General features: G+C 33.4%; 1 protein-coding gene across 1 annotated transcript in view; it reads right to left on the bottom strand.

The window, feature by feature from the left end:
* Positions 1 to 22150, bottom strand: part of CAAP1 (caspase activity and apoptosis inhibitor 1) — a 45660-nt gene that overhangs the window by 9315 nt on the left and 14195 nt on the right. Inside the window, exon 5 of the mRNA XM_006214475.4 lies at positions 10902 to 10975. Coding sequence (XP_006214537.1) covers positions 10902 to 10975 — 74 coding nt within the window. The remainder of the gene's footprint in view (positions 1 to 10901; positions 10976 to 22150) is intronic.

Raw genomic sequence — 22150 nt, 5'->3', positions numbered from 1 at the left:
CTGCTGTATTTCCTGTGGCATTGCTTAGCCTACTTAAATATAAACAGGAGCCTAGAAAGATATACTAAAGACTTGATTCTAGTTTTAGATAATGTAAAGCAATCCTTTATATACTAATGTAGTAAGCACCTAGTCATTAGCAGTATGCCAAAAAAGTGGTAGTTATGTTTCATAAAGCCTAGAAATCCTACCCTAAAACTAAAAACATTTTCATTAAAGAAGTAGGAACGGTAATGAATACTGTCAGCTTCACCCTAATTCTTTCCATAAAGGAAAGTATGCAAAATGGAAGTAGTGGGAGCCTTTGGAAAAAATAACTGTCACCTTAGACTGAATAGTATTAAAAGTGGAAAACACAGTAAAAAGTGTCCTATATGTTTCCAAAATGGTTGGAGAAAAGATATGAATAATCTCATGGAGAGGACAGTTCAAGAGTGTAGAAAGATGCTCAAAAATAAAACCCTATCCAGGTGGGGAGGCTATAGGTCAAGTGGTAGAGTGTGTGCTTAGCATGCACAAGGTCCTGGGTTCAATCCCCAGAATCTCCATTAATAAATAAATAAATAACCCTAGTTACCTCCCATGCCAAAAAGAAAACAAATAAATAAATGATAACGAATTTTTAAAAAACCCTGTCCAAACATTAATTATCAAAATGAGGAAACAATCCAAAGAAATATAAGCTACGCACTATGATAAACATATATTTTACAAAGGGCACATAATGAATGATTAATATAAAAGACTGGTATGAATCTATACAAGTAATACAAACAAAGCTGAAGGCTAAGTGAAACAGACAAACAAAAATAACTCAGTTTTGTTAAGACTAGAAAGAAAAAACAAGCTTGGAAGCAACTCTCTCTTTGGGGTAGGTGGTAGAATGTTAAAGGATAAATGTAAGTAATACTGTATTTCACTTCTTTTTAAGAACAATGTACATACTGGACAGGGTAGAAGAGAATAAAAGACTTCTTTCAGTCATCTATTCATCCATTCACTCATTCAAAATAGTTTGAGTACACACTACAGACAAGCATTGAAAACTTAAAGGCTCCTAAGATATAATCCTTTGCCTTACAGTACCTAAATTTAGGTAATCATACATGTTTCTTGAATTGAAAACAATTATTAATTATTGGTCAGTGTCATAAAAGAAGTAAATAAGCAGGTAACAGTGGTATAAATGAGGTGATAATCAATTCTATAGTAAGGGCTGTGAGAGAAAAGGTGAGGCGAGCATAAGTAGGTTAGGGATATCTTCATCAATTTGATCTTAAAGAGATGTTTGATTTTTTTTAACATTTTTTATTGAGTTATAGTCTTTTTACAATGTTGTGTCAAATTCCAGTGCAGAGCACGATTTTTCAGTTATACACGAACATACACATATTCATTGTCACATTTTTTTTCGCTGTGAGCTACCACAAGATCTTGTATATATTTCCCTGTGCTATACAGTATAATCTTGTTTATCTATTCTGCATATGCCTGTCAGTATCTACAAATTCTGAACTCACAGTCAGTCCCTTCCCACCCCCCACCCCCTTGGAAATCTATGCAGAATAGATAAACAAGATTATACTGTATAGCACAGGGAAATATATACAAGATCTTGTGCCAGCTCACAGTGGGAAAAAAATGTGACAATGAATATGTGTATGTTCATCTGTAACTGAAAAATCATACACTGCACAACATTGTAAAATGACTATAACTCAATAAAAAAAAGTTAGAAAAAAATGAACCAGCCCTGAAGAAAAGAAAGGAAGGAAGGAAGGAAGGAAGAAAGAAAAAAACATAGCTAAACAGAAACAGACTCATAGACATAGAAGAGATGTTTAATCTTAAAGAGCAAGTAGTTTGACCTAAATAAGAGTATCCCACTGGTGTGAATAAGTATAAATCTCAGATTTGAACAAACTGCAAGACAGGTATTACAACTTGTAGTCACAACTGATAGAGTTCCATATATATTCTGACATATGCTGTGAACTAGATACATGATACAAGAACATAGCTCTGATTTTCAAAAAAAGGTGACTTATATAAGACTACAGTATAGTAAAGCCTGACATCAATTCCTAGTAAGACTCTAGGTTTATTAGGAGGTTTATGAGCTCTGAAAAAGTAGTGTTAATTAGTTTAGACAGATCAGGTAGCATTTGATCAGGGATCTAAATGATGTGTGAAGACCCTTATGGTTATCTTGGGGAAGAGCACGCAGCCAGGAGGAACAGCAAAAGCAAAGTGCTTAGAGTGGAGAGGAAAGCAAAGATGAAGGACAGGAGTGAGCAAGGGGGAAAGTGACAGGTAACATCACATGGTACCACATCACACCAGGTATCACATGGTACTAGCCATAGGAAGAAAGGACTTCAGATTTTGCTCTGAGACAGGAAGCTATTGGAAGGCTTTGATAAGAACAGTGACATGATCATTCTTATAGGTTAAAATAATTGCTCAGACTGCTGTGTGCAAAAAAAGACTATAGAATAGCACAGATAGAAATACAGGGATCACAATGCTCTAAGAATCAACACCAGAATAATATGGCTAAAAAGAGGTTTTAAGTGGTTGGATTCTGAGTATTTTGAAAGTAGAGCTCACAAGTTTTGTTGACAGACAAGAAAAGACACAAGAATAAGTCCAAGATTCTTGGTCTGGATCTTTGGAAGAATGTAATTGCTATTTATGAAGATGGAGAAGATTGCAGAAGCAAGATATCAAGTTTGTTTATTGTTTGTTTGTTGCTTTGGAGGGGGGATCATGGAAGGATCTAGAATGTATTCTAGGACTTATTAATTTCTAAGATGCTTATTCAACATCTAATAAGTAAGCTGGATATTACAAATGTTGGAAAGAGGTCTGAACTGCAGAAATAAATCTGCAGTTGCCAGCCTTGAAACTATGTAAGATCACTACCTGGAATGTAGCAAAGAGAAAAAGTACAGAGAATAAGTCCTGGGACACTCACTCTTTAGAAGTCAAGTAGAGGAGAGCATAATGCAAAGGAGACTGGGAATAAAGACCACTGTCAGGGAAGGGGGAACAGTCAATGGTGCCAAACATGGCTGGTAGGTCAAGGTGAGGACTAAGCAATGATCAGAGAAATAGCTGCTGGCAGGAGTACACTAGAGAGGGGGCACTGGTAAAGGAAACAACTACAAGTACCAAAAGGGAATATGATCACTATACAAATAGAGGGGCTGGTCCCAGCAACACAGAGAGTCTGGCCATTTTAATAGGAAGGAAGGGGACTGTATAAGTTCAGGTACAAATGGATAGGAAAAATTAATTTACACATCTGTTTTCCTTTATTGTTCCTGGTTATTTTCAAGCCAGGACACATTTTATTTATCTCTCTATCCCCAGTGCCTAATACAAAACAATTATTTTGTTGGAAGAAAGGACCAGCTTCAAAATTTGAAGAGACATCATTTAGAAGAGGTATTATATTCATTTTCTATAATCCAAAGAACACAGAAGGACCATATGGGCAGAAGTTACATAAAGGCAGAGTATGATTCAATATAGAGACACTTTCATAAATTAGAGACAACCAGGATGATATTTAGGTGATGAAGCAGAAATCATTAACAACAATAAAAATGGTATAATTATAAGAGTTGATATTTATTGAAAAGCACTTACTATGTACTAAGCCCATCTCTAAAGCACTTTACGTACATTAATCCATTTAATCTTTATGCCACCATAATTCAATAGGCACTCATTATCTCTTTTATAAATGAGGAAACTGAGGGACGGACAGTTTAAGTAACTTGACGCAGTTCATACAACTAAAGTGGCAGAACCAAAATTAAAACCCAAGTATATTTTGAAAAATCTATGCATTTAAACCTTCTATTACTGCCTCCCAGATCTTAACAGAATCAGAACAATCCACAAAACCTTCACAAATTAGAATGTCGGTTCAGGTTGAACATATCTTCTTCTTGTGTGTCTCTTTTACCCAACTAAATAAATATAACACGTAGGAGACAAAGACCTAAAAAGTGCTTCTTAAATGTGAATAAATATTAAGAGAATAAAAAGACGAGCCACAAACTCGGAGAAAATATTTGCAAAACGTATCTGATAAAGGACTGGTATACAAAAAATATAAAGAACTCTTAAAACTCAATAATTAGAAAACAGCCAAATTTTAAAATGGGCAAAAGATCTGAAGAGACAAATTAACCAAAGAAGAGATACAGATGGCAAAGAAACATATGAAAAGATGCTCAACATCACATGCCATTAGGATATTGCAAAGTAAAACTAGTACCAATTAGAATGGCCAAAATCGAAAACACTGACAGCACCAAATACTAGCAAGGAAGTAAGGCAACAGGAACTCTGATTCATCACTGGTGGGAATGGAAAATGGTGCAGGGCTATTTCTTACAAAATTTAACTTGGTATTTACCCAGAATTGAAAACTTGTGTCCACACAAAAATCTGCATACAAATGATTATAGCAGCTTTGGTCATGACTGCCAAAACTTGGAAGCAACCAAGATGTCCTTCAACAGGTGAATGGATAAGCAAACAATAGTACATCCAGGCAATGGAAGATTATTCAGCAATAAAAGAAATGAGTTATCAAACCATAAAAAGATATAAAGGACCTCAAATGCATATTGCTAAGTGAAAGAAGTCAATCTGAAAAGACTATATACTTTACGTTTCTAGCTATATGACATTCCAGAAAAGACAAAACTACAGAGACAGTAAAAATATCAGTGGTTGCCAGGAGTTTAGGGGAGAAACAGAGGAAGAAAGGGATAAATAGGTAAAACTATACTGTATGATATTGTCACGGTGGATACATGCTATCACAGTTGTCAAAATCCATAGCACACACAGCACAAAGAATTAACCCTCATGTACACTATGGACTTCAGTTAGTAATAATGTATTAATATTGGCTCATCAATTGTAACATATTTACCACACTAATGCAAGATGATCATATGGGAAACTGGGAGAAGAGGTGGTACATGTGAGATTACAGTAACTCTGAACTTCCTTTCCATTCAATTTTTCTGTAATTTAATTTTCTGTAATTTTCTCTAATTTAAAGCTGTTCAAAAAATTAAAGTATTTTTTTAAAATGAAAAAAAAGCTTGTAAAACTATAAGCTTGATATGTATCAACTATTTGATATAGCAACCAAAAATGATAATTAAATCACAGACTACAGTGTGGGGTATATAAAAAGTTTAGGAACTTGTTACAAAATCTGATTTCAAGACTAGTATTTACTATTTTTCCTTTTGCAGGAGAATTTCTATATATGAAGGAACTTTTCCCACCAGAACTGGATGAGAACATAATGACCAAAAAGCACAAAGGATCCAAAGGAAATCCACACATCTGAGGAAGGTCTGGAGTATGTAACCTCCAGAGTGGCTGCCCTAAGACTATGTCTAGGATCCTACGAAATGCATCACAAGATAGAATGTTTAAAATGAGTATAATTTAAGGAAATGTGGAAACAAACATTTCTCTCAAAATACTGCATCAAATTCTTCATAACTTCTTGACAAAACACACACAGAGCACAATGCAAACAAAAATACTGTCAGTTTACTCTCCCCCCCCCCTTACTCCAGAAAAGTCTCATATTTAAATGTAACAGAGGGGCCTTCAAAAGGTACAGAAATAGTATGGGCTAATTTGCCATATGAAATGTAATTTTCACCCTTTCTTCCAACTACTACTCATAGAAAGACACAAATTAAAAAGCAGAGAGGATCCTATTTGGTGTCATTGCTGGTAATAACTTGTGAAAAAGCTCAGAGGAATGAGAAAAGCAATATAAATTCTTAAGTCACACTATGGTTATACCAGTCTCTTTTTACTTTACAACTGCTGAACTGGACATCATTTCCCCAGAACAAGTTTTCTAAAATCCTTTAATAAAGAAGTTAACTAGTGTTGAGAAGCCGCATTCTGGGAGTACTTATTTGTTAGAGCCAGTCAAAGAGATAATCAAGGGCTAGGAAGAAAGAAATCAGACTCAAACTTCGAAAACAGATCAGCAGTACTTGTGCTTCTCTGCTTCCAGCTCCGGAACAGCCTTTAACACTGTCCTTTCAAACTCCTCACAGCCCTCAACACTCAAACCTGCAACTGAGGTCTTCAAAGGAAGGGGCCGTACAATTCATCTGCCAATCCAGAGATTTCTTCCTGGAAAACTCTTGGCCTAAAAATGCTTCTTAATTAACTGATGATCTTCATTGTCTTTTCTTTAACAGAGCAATAAAAGTCTCTGATGACATCTTTTCTCAGTATCTTTTTAAATTTTTGTAACTTGTATTTATTCTTTCATGGTTGTGAAGTTCTTTTCAGCAAAACTCAACCCCTTTGTACCTGCAAATTCATTTCTTCATCGTCTTATTCTAGTCTCTGTACTTGCCTACTTTTGCTTCTCCTAGTGCAATACCACCTCAGAACAACAGTAATGACAAAATCAACAAGAACAAAAATTAGTTGGATTTTTTCCTTTATCCTTCACCTTAAGGATTTAAACAGCCTCGTCCAGTTTTATGTTTAACAGCTTTGCTAAATGATAGAAAAATCTCATATCATATTTAATATTTTTAGAAGTAATAAATGAATACATTAAGGTCACCATCAATTCTTTATTAATAGTCTAAAAGAGTTGTCTCTCAACTTCATCATTTACATAAACCTACCAGTGAAAACATTTAAGTACCTGTCCCACCACATTTTTATTTACTTATAAATTAATATACAATTATAATAAATTAATATGCACCACTACAATTATACACATGTGATCAGAAATTTTAAAAGAGAGAGATTTAAACATATGCTTATATGTACTGATTTACTTTGGAAGTTCTAGTATTTTCTTCCTGAACTCTTAGGAAGTGTGTATGAACACACTTTGGTGACCAGTGGTCTGAAAGGCTGAAAGAAGCCGATAGAAAACAACTAGGTGAAACTTTTATCACAGAGTTTAACCACTGAAAACAATTTTACCCTATTAAAGCCCATCTTCAACTTCTTGAAGTTCTTATTAAGATAATTCTTAAAGCTGTCTATCATTTAAACTGTTGACTTAGAAGGACATAATTGCATGAGGCCACTACATTAAAAAGTGGCAAGATTTGAGCCTAACCACAGCAAAAGTCTGTGTGCATATTTTGTGTGTGTTTGCATTGTCTGTCTAATAAAAAAGAATTTTCACATGAGAAAACTAATGTAAAAGATTCAGAGTCAGATGCAGTCAATGTCTCATTCATTGTGATCATTTTGTATACCATATGGTTACATTATTTACTTTTATGACTGTATTCAAGTGAATGGAATGCATGTTAAGGAACTATCATACAGCTTAAAAGACTAAAAACCTAGCATTTTTTCCTCCAACAGAATTTTTAAAAATGTTGAGATAGAAAAAATTGTGTATTTCATTCTGCTTCCATTAAACAATTTAAGAAAACAGTTATTAAGAGCACTCTTCCCAAGTGCAGACACTGTACTAGGCACTGGCCTTCACAAAATCTGACAGAAAGGAACTTCAGGATCAAAGCCAAACATCCATTCAAACACGGCTTGAATCTGCTCTACAATAGCACCACCAAGTGGCCATTTATGTAACTAGTGTTCAAACACCTTCAGCAATAGGGACAAAATCTCAGATGGCAGCCTAACACATTTTCTGATACATCTGATTTTTTGAAATAAATAAATGGAACTAAAACACATCTAATGATAACCTTATATACTGGACCTTCTTTTACTCTCAGAGGCAATACAGAACCAGGTTAAGCAGTCTTCCACTTGACAGCCCTTCAAATATTTTAAAGTGACCACTACAAATCTCAACTCTTCAATCTAACTACACAGTTTTAACTTGGTTATTTCTCATGTGTAGTTAAGAAAATTTCTCATAACAACTTCCAAGATTGAATGCAAAAATAAGAGCTTAATTCTTTAAGTTATAAAGGAGAATAATCTGCAAAATTACACATATCCTCAGTTGTAAACTTTAAAGTAACAATTTAAGTACAGGCCACTGTTTTAATATTACTGAACATCATAAATGTATTTATTTATACATTTATACATTTATACATAAATATGTAGGAAGAGAATTCATTAACATTAGTAAAGATTTGTTTGATATTTTAAGAATATTTTCTATGTATTAAATACCTTTGGCAAAGTTTTCATTTTTTTAACTGTAGCACAAATGACCAATTTAGAAAATTTATAACCATTCTTATACAACTGCCCTCCTGCTAAAAATGAGTAACTTAGGACACTAATCCTGAGAAGAGTTTCTATTTCCTTACAGTACCAACCAATCAACTAGTAGATTATATTTACATTTAAATAATGTTCAAACAGTGAACGTAGAAGTTAGTGCACAATCTGATTCTCATCTTCAGCACAGCCAGTTTCATAAATAAATTTCCTAATAAGATAAATAATACCAATACTAGACAAATGCCAATTTCAATTTACCTAATTCAAAGTTACTTCTCAATATTGAGTACTTTATAAGCTGAAAAAAACTGAAAATATAATTTAAATAACCTGCCAATATCACATAGCATTCATAGAGCATAAAATAAGATTTATTTTATTCTGAAAGAACAAAGAGAAAATTCAATGCTGCTTTATATTTTGGTCTACTGAACAAAGAGTTACGTGAGTACTAAATAGGCTTCAGTGAATTTTCTTAAATGATCAAGCCATTAAATAAAATGACAATGCATTCACAAAGAGAATTATATTTTTATTGAGCTAACTGAGCAAAAAAAGCTAGCTATGCAAGAAAAGCTAGAGATAATATTAAATCAATTTTGAAAGTTTTGCGTATTAAAAAAAGACAATATTAGTTCATTTAGAAAAATGGCAATAATCTTTACTGAGCCTACCAGGATTTCTGTTTCCTGGGGTACCTCAGCTTCTTGGGTAACTCCAAGCAAGTTAACTTCCATCTGGTTCAGATTTCAGCTATATTATTATTTATCTCCATGATGTTCCACACAATTGACTCTTTAAAATAACTTACATTTATTCGATTATGCAACACAATTTTATATTTCAACCATTTTTACTGGCATTTTTCTAAAAGGTCTTACTTATTCCCCTGCTTTCTAAAAACAGTTAAAACTTAATTTAACCACTTCCTACAGATTTAGTCACAGCATGAACATGAACTGTACTGCACAATGGTACCTCTGTGCTTGGATCTCCCGTTTTCTCACTCTGCTTGCTGTCACTGATGACAGTGTGTACCTAATGTTTCTGATGCCTAGGTGAGGACCTCCGAGTATCTATAAGGCTCCTAAGCATAAAAACCCTGGGTTTTGTGGTATCTGGTTACTCTGAGTTCTTTTCCTCTCCTTCTCTGCCTCTAATGCTAATTTTCAAATGACTGAAGTTACCATTAAAAAAACACACACACACACACACACACACACAGCAAAATAGGCTGTTGGCACCAGGAAGGGAGTAATGAAAAGCTCCAGGTACCTGAACATGAGAGCAGAAAAACACCTTCCCTTAGAGGGCAGCATTCTTTTCTGAAGAGTCTCCATTCCTTTTTCTCTGGGAAATGGAATCACCCTGCCCATTCTAGACTTTTCTATCCCTTATATGGCATTCCTTTCTCCACGGATAATCTAATAGCATACTCTCCCACACTGCCTACTCATTAAATGCAAAGAAGAGAAACAAAGGCAGAAACAATAGTGCTGTTAAATTATATGATGGTGTGCAAGAGTTACATGACTATGACTACATTACATGGAAACAATACGTGTTTAGCATGTATTTATACATGAAAAATAAATGTGAATGAAATTATGAAGCTGAGTTTATGTCTGCAGAGGTGCTCAGAGAAGTAATACAAAGATATAACTTTGTCTGGTTATTTAAGAAGTTAACACAACAGGACTTCTGAAAAGCACTGGAATTCTCAAAAATCATCAGAAATATTTATAAATGCCAGAGCACATAGGTTAGAATTACAGAAAACCTAGATTTTTTTTCTCTCTACATACAAATTGAAGGAATCACAAAATTAAATTTTTTTCACTTTGCTTATTAAACATTAGTAATACAGTCCACAGCTTAAAAACAATAAATTCTGCCTAAATGATGACCTGTTTCTCTACCAAATAAGTCCCTATGACTCAAGTTTTACAGAAACTATTCTAAGCCATCAAAGATTAGTTGCTTACATGAAAGCAACATAACCCTCTTGGCTGCAACAGATTCTCACTGCTCTGAAGTAATTTTATCAGGAAAAAGGGAAAATGTGAGGTAGCCTTTGAGTAACTAACAAAATTTTCTTTTTATATTCAATTTTCCCTACTAGGCATGAGAAAAAAAGACATCTAAAAGATTAGCCCATTGATCTACCTGGCTTGAATAAATAACAAATTATCACTTTATGTCTGCTAACTAGTAATATTACTGATTTATAGAAAGCAATTTATAAGGAAGAAAGTAAACAAGAACAAAATATCTCTGCGAAAAAAAAAGAGAGAAAAAAGTTATCTTATAAAACCTATTTTTCCCACATTCAACTCAAGCTATCCGTTTAACATATCTACAATATCTTGCAGCTGAGAAAATATAATAGATCATTGAATTATAACTATTCAAGATGACACTTTCTGGTGACATCTGTAACTACATATCACCAAGGAAGAACCACTACATTGGTTAAAGGAGTCATGAAATAAAAACTGTATTCCTTCTCTTTTGATCTTGGACCAAATAAACTATTCTGCTCCCCTATTTGTAAAATGGGGGCAGGCTGGAAGACTGAAAATTTATTACTGGTAAAATGCTTATAATTTTTAGGTAAATGTTACAGAAAAAGTTAAGTACTTGATTCATACCTTGTTTTAATTCCAAACCTTCAGGTTGCTTGTTCTCTCTCAGGGATGAAGTAGAATCTATACAGACGTCTTGTCTGAGGAGCAAAAATAAATAAAAACAAATTTTTAAACTATATTCAATCAAATATTTACTGCTGAGGTTCCTAGAACTAAGTTATACACTTGAGAAGACACACAGAATTCTTCTTAGCCCCCAGGGTACCATTCAGTGCACTCTGGAAACTCAAAAACATGGATACAAGTGTCAGAAGCAGCAGCTATAAACTACTACTGATTTAAGTAGTATACTTCTTTGTAAAATGAAGGGGCAAACCTGGTAATTTTTTCTCCCTTCCAATACTCTGTAGGGTAGCTGATGGGAGAAATAATAACTCACAGAAGAATCCAGCAGTTTCTCAAGTTCAACTACTAAATTTAATGGACACTTTGGCATTCAAATTATTTTATATTCATTAAACTTCATACCTCAAATGCTTTGAGGGCCACAGTATGTGGGAAATACATATTTCATTTGTAATATACATATGTAATCAAAGTAAATGGATTAAGTATAAGATTATGCCATAAAAAATACTTTGATTCACTATGTTCTACAAAAAAGCTGCAAACTAAACTAATACTCCTTTTTAGAAGGCATTATACCATCTTAATATTGATGTTACAAATACTTTTCAGCAAAAGTCAAAAAATTAACTGCAAAGATCCAAAATGACTATTTTCTATAAAATAAGTATCGATTGCCTTCTGAGAATTTTTATACACACCCTAAGACTAATACACTAGAAATATTTCAGAAATTTTCCTATTCACAAAACTTTTTTTATCCACTTAATAAGAAACCTATCAAATAACCAAAGGATAAAAATTTGTAATCATTTTTTGAGAAGTTTACAATTTTCTTTGCAGTCAGAGTATTTGGCATTTACAAGTTTGTTTTGTAATAAAACTTTACTATTACAAGTACAAACTCAGAGACTATGAAAATATTTGAATTTGGTATTGTGACATCTTAGAGATTTATAATTGAGGTATCTCCATTTTTTACATTCTTTCTGTCTAATATCACCTACTCAGATTTTATTCTTTTACCAAAATGACTCACAGGTCTGAAGGAGGATATCAACAACACTCCTTGGCAATCTAGGGACAGATTAAACATCAATACTACATTAAAAGCTTTACAAAGAATAAAATTAAAATACACTACCATGAGCCTAACATCAAATTAGATTTACCTACTGGGAACATTAATGTTTGTTCTTACACATCCTTGAACAGCACTTATTTCTTCTTCTAAACACATACATCTAAATCACGTAATGCAACGTCACCATTAAAAGGACAGTGGGAATATCTAATACCTTGGATACAACATCATTTATGCACTATTATAGCTGAGAATGTATAACCTATATCGTTAGGAATCATCAGACAAACCCAAAGTGGAAATGAGTAATGTTCTATTAAAAGCGGTGAGGAGAGTTAAACGTCAATGTTACAAAAGACAAAGACTGTGGAAATATTCCAGGCTAAAGGAGGGGAAAGAGTCAAGACAATTAAATGTTATGACTGACTTGAAACTGCTGAACTGGATGGGGGAAAAACATAATAAAGGATATTACTGAGTCAAATGACAAACAGAAATACTGACGGCAGATTGGATAAAAGTATTTTATCAATGTTAAAATTACTAAAGCTGAATTTACTGAAGTTAACAATGTATTGTGGTTAAGTGAAAAAGAATATCACATTCTTAGGAAAAGTCCAATGTTGTGTCTAGACACATAGTGTCATGATGTATGTAACTTAGCTTCAAATGTTTCAGAAGAAAATACACATGTAATAAGAGAGCATATGCAAATAGGATAAAATATTAATAATAGGTAAATCCAGGTAAAGGGTATATGTATGTTTCTTGTATCACTGTTATCTCTGAAATATTTTAATAATTCTGAAATTATTTCCAAATAAGTTTTAATAATAATGTAGAGAAATGTATATTATGCATTAGTTTCTTTGTGAAAGCTCCTTGAATCCCCTTCAAATAAAACTGGACCCCTCTATAAAGATTATCTGCTGTTATAAACAATTTCTTTTATTGCCCAAAGTAAACTTTTAAAGTGTTCTGTTTTCTCTTGAGTTTGATCAGGCTGTTGAAGAAAGTCACCAAAAAGAATTTCAGACAGTAGATGTAGTATACCACCTTGTGGCTGAAAAGTGAAAAGCTAGATGCTTTTACATTAGCATCATCCAAAGCCGAAAAAAATTCCAGAAAATAGTTTGGAATTTTAATTTCTCTAAGACATACATTTGCAACTAAAATTATTATATATATTCAGAGTTCTCTAATACAATTTAAAGCTTTTCACTAAAAAGCATGAAAAGCAAGATAGAAACAAAAAAGAAAGTACATTAAAGTACAAGAAAACTAAGTGTACATGTCTTATTTTTAGATCTATGAAAATAAAAAATGTTTATTCCCAAGTGATAAAACATACTAAGTGTCAGAGTTAGGAAAACTAAAGCAATTGCATCTTATATTTAATTTGAATATAATATTTAAACATTTCTATCAAACACTTTAAAACTATATGAGAATTTTATAACAATTAGAGACAAGGTGAAGAGGGAAAAGGAGGGAAGGAACACAATACTAAATCTGGTTTGGGTTAAGAATCCTGAAATGCTTATTGTGCTCTTTTCCATTAAAAAAAAAAAAAAAGCCCGTTTTCTCCCCACAATTCTCTTCTACCATCTGCAATGCTCCTTACATAGCTTAATGTACAATCTTGAATTATAAGAGAGCCCTTTTATCTATCCTTGGGATTTAAGTTCTCATACCAACACTAGTCTAACTTTCTTTTATCCCAAAAACAGTTTCACCCTTGATCTTTTCTTATAATTTCAAATTTGTAAAATCAGAGTAATACACTGGGGGCTGATCTGTAGGATTTAATCAAGAACAACCACACATGTGAATTACTAAGGTTTAAAATATATTTCTAAACAGAAAAAAGAATTCATTTCTTGTCCAAAGAAAAATACTGGGAAGATACCTCCACAGAAGGATAAAGAAAGAAAACCAAACCAGAAGGACTCTTCCCATTCAGCAAAAGTTGGTTAACAAAGAATCAGGCAAACTGGCTTAACAATAGGTATAACCCTTGATTCTCTCCACTGTCCTGGGAGTAAAGCTAGATACTGAATGAAGCCAGCCTATTATCCTATGAGCTCTCTACTATTAAAAGTTAGAGACAGGCAAGGAACCTAGAGTAGCCAAAACAATTTTGAAAAAGAATACCAAAGTTAAAGGATGCACACTATCACATTTCAAGACTATTAAGCTATAGTGGTCAAGACAGGAAAGATATCAGAGAAAGGATAAACAACTAGATTAGTAAAACAGAAGAGAATCCAGAAATAGACCCAACATATATATGATCAATAATCTAAAACAACATAAATGTATATTACAGTTCTGTATGTCAAAAATCTGGGATGGGTCTCACAGGACAAAAATCAGTGTCTGCAGGCTGCATTCCTTTCTGTAGGCTCTAGGGGAGAATTCATTTCCTGATCATTTGGGTTGTTGGCATAAATCAGTTCCTTGAGGTTGTAGGACCAAAATCCCTTGTTTCCTTGTTGGCTGTAAACTGAGGATCATTTCCAGCTTCTAGTCAAGGTCTTCTCATGTCAATTCTCTCTGATCTACTGTCTTCCTCTTCTACTTTTAAGAATACATTGTGATTAAATTGGGATAACCTGGATAATCCAGGATAACCTTCCTATCTCAAAGTCCTTAACCTTAACCAAATCTGCAAAATCTCTTCTGTCATACAAAGTAACACATTCTAAGGTTCTGGAGATTAGAGTGTAAACATCTTTCCAGGGTCACTTTTCTGCATACAGAATCATCCCAACTGGAAAATGAATAAACAAATTATGGTATACCCACACAACGGAATACTGACTACACAGCAAGAAAAAGGAAGAAACTACTGATATACACAGCAACATAAATGAATCTCAAATGCATTATGGTAAGTTAAAGAAGCCAGACTCAAAAGAGAATATACTGTATTTTTCTACCTATACAACATTCTGGAAAAACAAAGTCTCTTCTTTGTTCTATCCCAATATTCCTGTTTACAAGCCTCTCCCTATTGAAAAAGTTGTATGAGATCACCTTGTAAGTGCTTTATTTAAAGGTGCACAAATTGGACATACCAGCATTCTACTACTTTGAATGTGGAGTCATATCTAAGCATTAAGTCACAGTACTATCAATGATTACTAATAATTTCTGTGAAGGTTTTCTGAAAAACGTATCCTGTTATTTCTGATAAGCTTACCCTATCATGTAGATAGTCTACCTAAGTATTACAGCCTAATAGCAATTTATGAAGGACACAAGAACATTAAGTGGGGTACAGATAACCTATGTATTACCGTTGACCAGACTGCAAGCACACAGTCAACCTCTTTTTAATACAAAAATGTCTAAAAGAATTGAGCTTATAGAGTAATTGCAGTATAACAAATTGATCTCATTTATGAGAAAAATTCTTCATGCCTTAAAATATGTATATAGTATTTTCTCTTAATTTAAACTATTTTTGTAACAAATGAAAAAGTTTGACATTTGTAAACAATAAACTGTTTTTTAAAAAGCAGTAACAGTAAAGAATAATAATTACAAATCATAATGAATTATTTTGCTTTCTTTAGGCTTTTATAACAGGAAAAGGGGGAGGGAATCCCCAATACTCATCAGTGTAAACTGGAATTTTAAGAACAGTTACTGTTACAGATTCAGAGTAAAAATTCTAAAACAAATATAGCAATATTTTTTGGCTTACCATGTGATAGGTACTATTTCAAGCATTTTACAATCTTTCTCTCATTTAATCATCATCACAACCCTATGTGTAGGCACTGATATTACACCTATTCTCCAAAAAAAGGAAATTGAGGCCCAGAGAGGTTAACTTGCCAAAGGTCAGAGAGACAGTAAGCTGTGGAGTTCTCCTGTCAAAAATGCAGTTTAACTCTAGAACCTTCACTGTTTACATTTATGCAGACTTTCTCCTTATAGAAACAGTTCTCCAAGAGGTGATACGGGTGGGGAGGGGAGAGGTATAAATTGGTTTAAACCCTGTAAAAGTCAATTATGGCAATATCTGTTAAAATTTCAAATGCCCAAACATCTCGTCCAACAATTAACTTTTGGGTATTTACACTACATATAATCAGAGAAGAAAAGGATTACTTATATAGAGAGATATTCTTATCATACATAGTAACAAAAGATAGTAAACATTTAACTGTCCACCAATAGACTGTTTTGCCATAGCCAACAATGGAATAGTATACACGTGTATATATATATATATATATATATATATATATATATATATATATATATATATAGGAAGCCTTATATGCACTGGCTAGAACAAAATCCAAGAAAAGACATACTATTACATGGAAAAAATTAGATGAAAAAAAAGTACCAAACAGTTTGCACAGTATGCTACCATCTGTGTGAGAAGAAAAAATACACATACACTTACACATTTGTAAATGTATAGAATATCTCTGAGAGGATACACAAGAAACTGATTTACTGTAGTTGCCTACAGAAAGGGACTCAGAATGGGGAACAGAAAAAAGAGTAAGACTTATTTTCACTATATACTTTAAAAAAATTGCTATTATGTGCATGTATTTACCATTCAAATAAAAAGCTGCTAAATAACAGACACCAGATACATGGCTACATGGAAAAATGTCCTTATTTTCTGGAAATTCAGACAAATATGTAGAATCAGTTCACTTTATAATACTTAAAAAGAACAAATGGAGCAATTATGTAAAGTTGTAATAATTATTAGATCTAGGCAATAGTTATGTGGGGGTTTCATTACACTACCCTCTCTACTTTTCTATATACTTGACATTTTATACAATAAAAAGTAAAAATGAAAACAACCTGATACAGTGAAATTCCTCTTTTCTAACTCAAGACAGGTGGTGGCATTTAAAGGAAGAAAAAAGATTACAGGGAATCTTTTAAAAGTTACATATATTATTTAATCATTTTAGGTTATCACAAAACAAATGTATCTTCATCCACCAGATCTTTGGATATGAGGCCTTATCTTTGATTTGAATATACGGAAACGAGCTCAGGTTCATCCTACTCACATAAGCCACTGTCTATATTTCTGCTTATGGATTATTTAAAATGCAAAAATCTGACTGCAGAAAAAATAACCCTTTATATTTATACAAAGGAGTGCACTAGTGCACTTCTCCCACCATTTGAAGTTTTTGCTTACTAAGTCATTTGTGTTTGTTCCCAATGTGGTTATCATAGTTTTATTATTTAGCTAAATATAGAAACAGATGAAATTACAATGAGGTTATCACCTCACACCAGTGAGAATGGCCATCATTAAAAAGTCCATAAATGATAAATGCTGAAGAGGGTGTGGAGAAAAGGGAACCCTCCTACACTGCTGGAGGGAATGCAGTTTGGTGAGGCCATTATGGAAAACAGTATGGAGATTCTTCAAAAGACTAAAAATAGACCTACCATATGACCCAGCAATCCCACTCCCAGGCATATAACCAGAAGGAATTCTAATTCAAAAAGACACCTGCACCCCAATGTTCATAACAGCACTATTTACAATAGCCAACGCATGCAAACAACCTAAATGTCCATCAACAGATAACTGGATAAAGAACAGGTGGTATATTTATACAATGGAATACTATTCAGCCATAAAAATGGCAACATAACGCCATTTGCAGCAACATGGATGTCCCTGGAGAATGTTAGTCTAAGTGTAGTAAGCCAGAAAGAGAAATAAAAATATCATATGATATCACTCATATGTGCAATATTTAAAAAAAAAAAGAAGGCAAATGAACTTAAATATAAAGCAGTAACAGACTCACAGATAAAGAATACAAACTTGTGGTTGCCAAGGGATAGATTGGGAGTTTGAGATTTGTAGATACTGACAGGTATATATAGAACAGATAAACAAGTTTATACTGTGTAGCACAGGGAAATATATTCAAGATCTTGTAGGAGCTCACAGTGAAAAAGAATAGGAAAATGAATATATGTATATTCATATATGACTGAAAAATTGTGCTCTACACTAGAAATTGGCACATTGTAAACTGACTATAACTCAATTAAAAAACAACAACAACAACAAAAGAATAGTCATTAAGTTTATTATGCTGAACATTAGTGAATTTATCTTTCAAGTGAAATGGAAAAGGCAATTAATACAAAGAATCAGGTAAGTGATAAAGAAAAACTTAGAATTTTTCTAAAGTGACAAGGGAAGAGCAGAGAAAAAGAAAGCTACTTGCTTACATCTAATCGAGTGCTTGAGCAGCAGGATGATGCAGTTAAATGACTGATGGGAAAACGACAATAGATGCAGCTTAAAAATCAGGGTTCTGTAACAAAAAGGATAGTTTTTGTGTGTGTGTGTAGATAGTTACAAAATCAGAAAACAAGGCTTCCCAAGATAATCAAAATTCCCCAATGGAAAACATAATTGCAATTCAAATGAAGAGCCCCTTTGAGACTCAGAAGCTCACTCTCTCCCATTCCAAGGAATGTTCTAGACATTCTGGAGAGGCGCCTATCTGCTAAACATTTTAAAAGTAACTGGGTCAAGATGTGCTTCAAAGTTATCAAGTTGGAAGAAGTTGGCAGAAGGGAGTTTAAAATAATATGGGAGGGAACATAGTGGGTGACAGTTATTCAAGGATTCACTATACACTGAAATTTTCCATAGCAGAGTTCAATAAATAAATAACTGGTATGAAATGACCCTATATACTCCAGAGGAGGTCATGTGAGTTGGATGAATCACAGGTCAATTTCTGAAGGTATTATTCCTAATATGCCTACTTGGGTCTTGGGTCTGCTTGAGGCCTATTTTTGTACCCACTGATAAAAATGCTTACTGAATTATGTACTGTAGATTTCTGCTGCCCATTAATTCAATGCTCCAGAGCACTTGAAATTTTATTCAAACACTTTACTCCACTGAAGTTTAATAATAGCAATTTATGAAGGACTCTTTTATTCACAACAAATTTAGTTTTATTGACACTTACTGAAAGTTTAGCATTTGGCTGAGCACTATTGCCTGTTTGAAAGTTATTTACACATACATACTCAAGAAATACATGTTACTTGAACTGAAACAAATCAAACTCTTAGTTCTCTAATGACAGCTGAGCTGAACCTACAAGACAACTGTAAGTCATCAAAAAGGACATGGATGCTTTTCCCTCACTAAAAACAAAAGGAAAACTAACACAGCTACTAACCTCTCTCTTTTTACTCAACTAACAAACAGCATCAGAGTTCTACCACACATCACCGCCAGGATTCAGCAACAGAAGAGTGGTCACACACACAGTGCTAGTTGTTGTTCCACTTATATGTATTACCTACAATTTCTAAGGCCTGTTTAGGAGTATCTTATTTTTTAAAATTAATCATCCAAAAGTGGAATTTGATAACAACTAATTTAGAACATGGCCCATCCTCTGCTAAGGAGCAGTGACTAGGAACAATAGTTCCAGAATACTCCCATAGGACCTACTGTACAGTATACCTTAGTCTGTGAATCTGAATTTTGAAATTTCTTTGTCTTCCAGAACTGGGATATTATTATTTCAACATTGCTTATTATCTGTAGAGAAGCAGAGCTTCATTTCCACTGACATTTCCCTCAGTATCATTCACTAAAAGCACATTAATTTAAAATTCATAAAGATATTTATTAGAGCAATTCTAAAACACTGCTAAGATTTCCCTAAAGTGTTTGTAGTTTTAGTCTTTATATATAAAAACCTCAATCCTGATTATTTTAACTTGCACTATTCAAGACTTAAATTTCATTACAAACATATTCTTTAGAGCATAATCAACTCACACTATAGGCCAAGCTAATATCTGTTCTCATTTCTTAGTGCTACTTTAGCTACAATAAAGCTTCTTTTTAGGCACATCTCCAACCAAAGACAGCGCTCTAATTCCAAGCCTCCATATTACTTTATTTACTTAAAATTATTGTTCTTATTAACTTATAATCTGCAACAACTGCAAATCTTTTCACAATACCTAATAGTTTTTAAACACTGTAATATTATAGATGTTAAAGTTTTCAGACTACCTCAATACAAATTTGCTCATTTACTTACCTAAGGTGAACTAAGGTGATAATCCCATTCTTCACCTTTTTAAAAAGGTATTCAGAAACTATGGATATTCTATCTTTATAGTCCCTACATCTTATTCCTATTAAAATTGTCATAAATTAACACTCACTACTTTCAAGTTTCAAAGTAGTACACTGTCAAATTTTTCTTATAACTACTACTTTCTCATTTTTGGTAGTAAAAAAGAACTACTGTAATGTAAGAGTAAGTAATCAAAATTTTAAAAAGCAGTAGAGATCAAAAGAGTTTGGGGGAAACAAAATGTATCTGAAAGATGACCTTAGAAGATAAATAAACTTGAACACAGAAAGCTGGCAATGTGAGAAGACCATATAAAACTGAAAAGATAATTTTAGAATTTTTTTTACTTGTGCATAAACGTTTGTGTGTACTTCTTTATCTTAAAACCTTTCATGGTTTTTAAGAAAAGTGATTTACAGAGGGCATATAATATACAATACACATACACAAACCTCATAATGAAAGTTGTCACTTCACAGTTTCTTCGACAATTCTAAGATGATATTAATGTTAAGTTCTTTCCCATAAACGCTATAATAAAAGTGTATAAGTTGCCCATTAAAAGAAATATCAATATTTTCATGTGTTTTTAACAACACAGATTGCTTTATCTAGACTTCTTTGAATTATTTTTGTTCATCAAAATTGGGATAAATAAGTAAAGGTACTTGTCTCAGTTGATAGGACACTGACAAACTGATATTAACTGGTTCCTAAGCCAACCTTTGGCCTTTATGTATTTCCCTTTGAATAAGTTTTATTTTATAGACACTTTGTACATTCAACATACAGGCAAATGAAGTACTAAATAGCACAGTGAAATACATATGGGCCACACGAAAAGAGTGTGACCTTATTTTCAAACAACTCAGAAATCTAACTTTTGGTGTACTATCACTTGGTTTTTAAGTGTTGGAAACCACTTGAAAATTTTTTTTAACGTTTAAATTGAGCAAAACATCTCTATGGCTATAGACAACAATCTATAACTTTGGCTGATGTCTAGGTTTTAATCAAGTACCTTGCATTAGTTTTCTATTGCCACTGTAACAAATTACCACAAATTTAATGGCTTAAAGCAACATGAATTTATCCTCTTACAGTTCTGGAGGTCAGAAATCCTAAATGAGTCTTAGGATACCAGAGTCAGGATGTAGGTAGTGCTGCATTTCTTCTGGAGATTCCAGGGAAGAATCCATTTCCCTGTCTTTTCTAGCTTCTAAAAGGCTGCCTGTGTTCCTTAGCTTGGGGCTCCATTCTCTAATCTTCAAAGTACATTACTCCAACCTCTGCTTCCACCTCCCATCTCTTTCGGCTGCCTTTGACCTTCTTACCTCCCTCTTATAGAGACCATTGTGCTCACAAGATCCTGAATGGATAATCCAGGATAAACATCTCTCAGAATCATTAATTTAATCACACCTTTGCTATGTAAAATGACATGTTCATAGGTGTGGAGATTAGAATGTAGACATCTCTGTGGGAATATTATTATTCTGTCTACCATATATGTGTTGTAGGTTTTTTTGTTTTGTTTTGTTTGGTTTGGTAGATTCTTGAGATGTTCTACATAGGTGGCTATGTGCTATGATCTGCATGTTTGTATCCCCCCACGAAGTTCATATACTGATATGCTAACCCTCAGAGGTGATGGTACTAGTAGGAGGGGTCTTTGGGAGATAATTATGTCATGAGACTGAAACTCTCATAAATGGGATCTGTGCTTTTCTGAAAGATTTTCCACAGATCTCAAAGCCCCTCCCACCAGCTGAGAATACAAGGAGTCTGCAATCCAGAAGAGAGCCCACAGCAAACCCATGCTGGCACCCTGATCTCAGATTTCCAGCCTTCAGAATTAGGAAATACATTTCTGTTGTTTATAAATAGTCTGTAGTATTTTGTTACGGCAGCCTGGTAGATTAAGACATTACGTCTTCCTCAAATAGATATTCCTTTATTTC

This window comes from Vicugna pacos, chromosome 4 (assembly GCF_048564905.1).
Source record: "Vicugna pacos chromosome 4, VicPac4, whole genome shotgun sequence".
Taxonomy (NCBI): domain Eukaryota; kingdom Metazoa; phylum Chordata; class Mammalia; order Artiodactyla; family Camelidae; genus Vicugna; species Vicugna pacos.
This window is presented reverse-complemented; position numbering and strand designations above follow the sequence as displayed.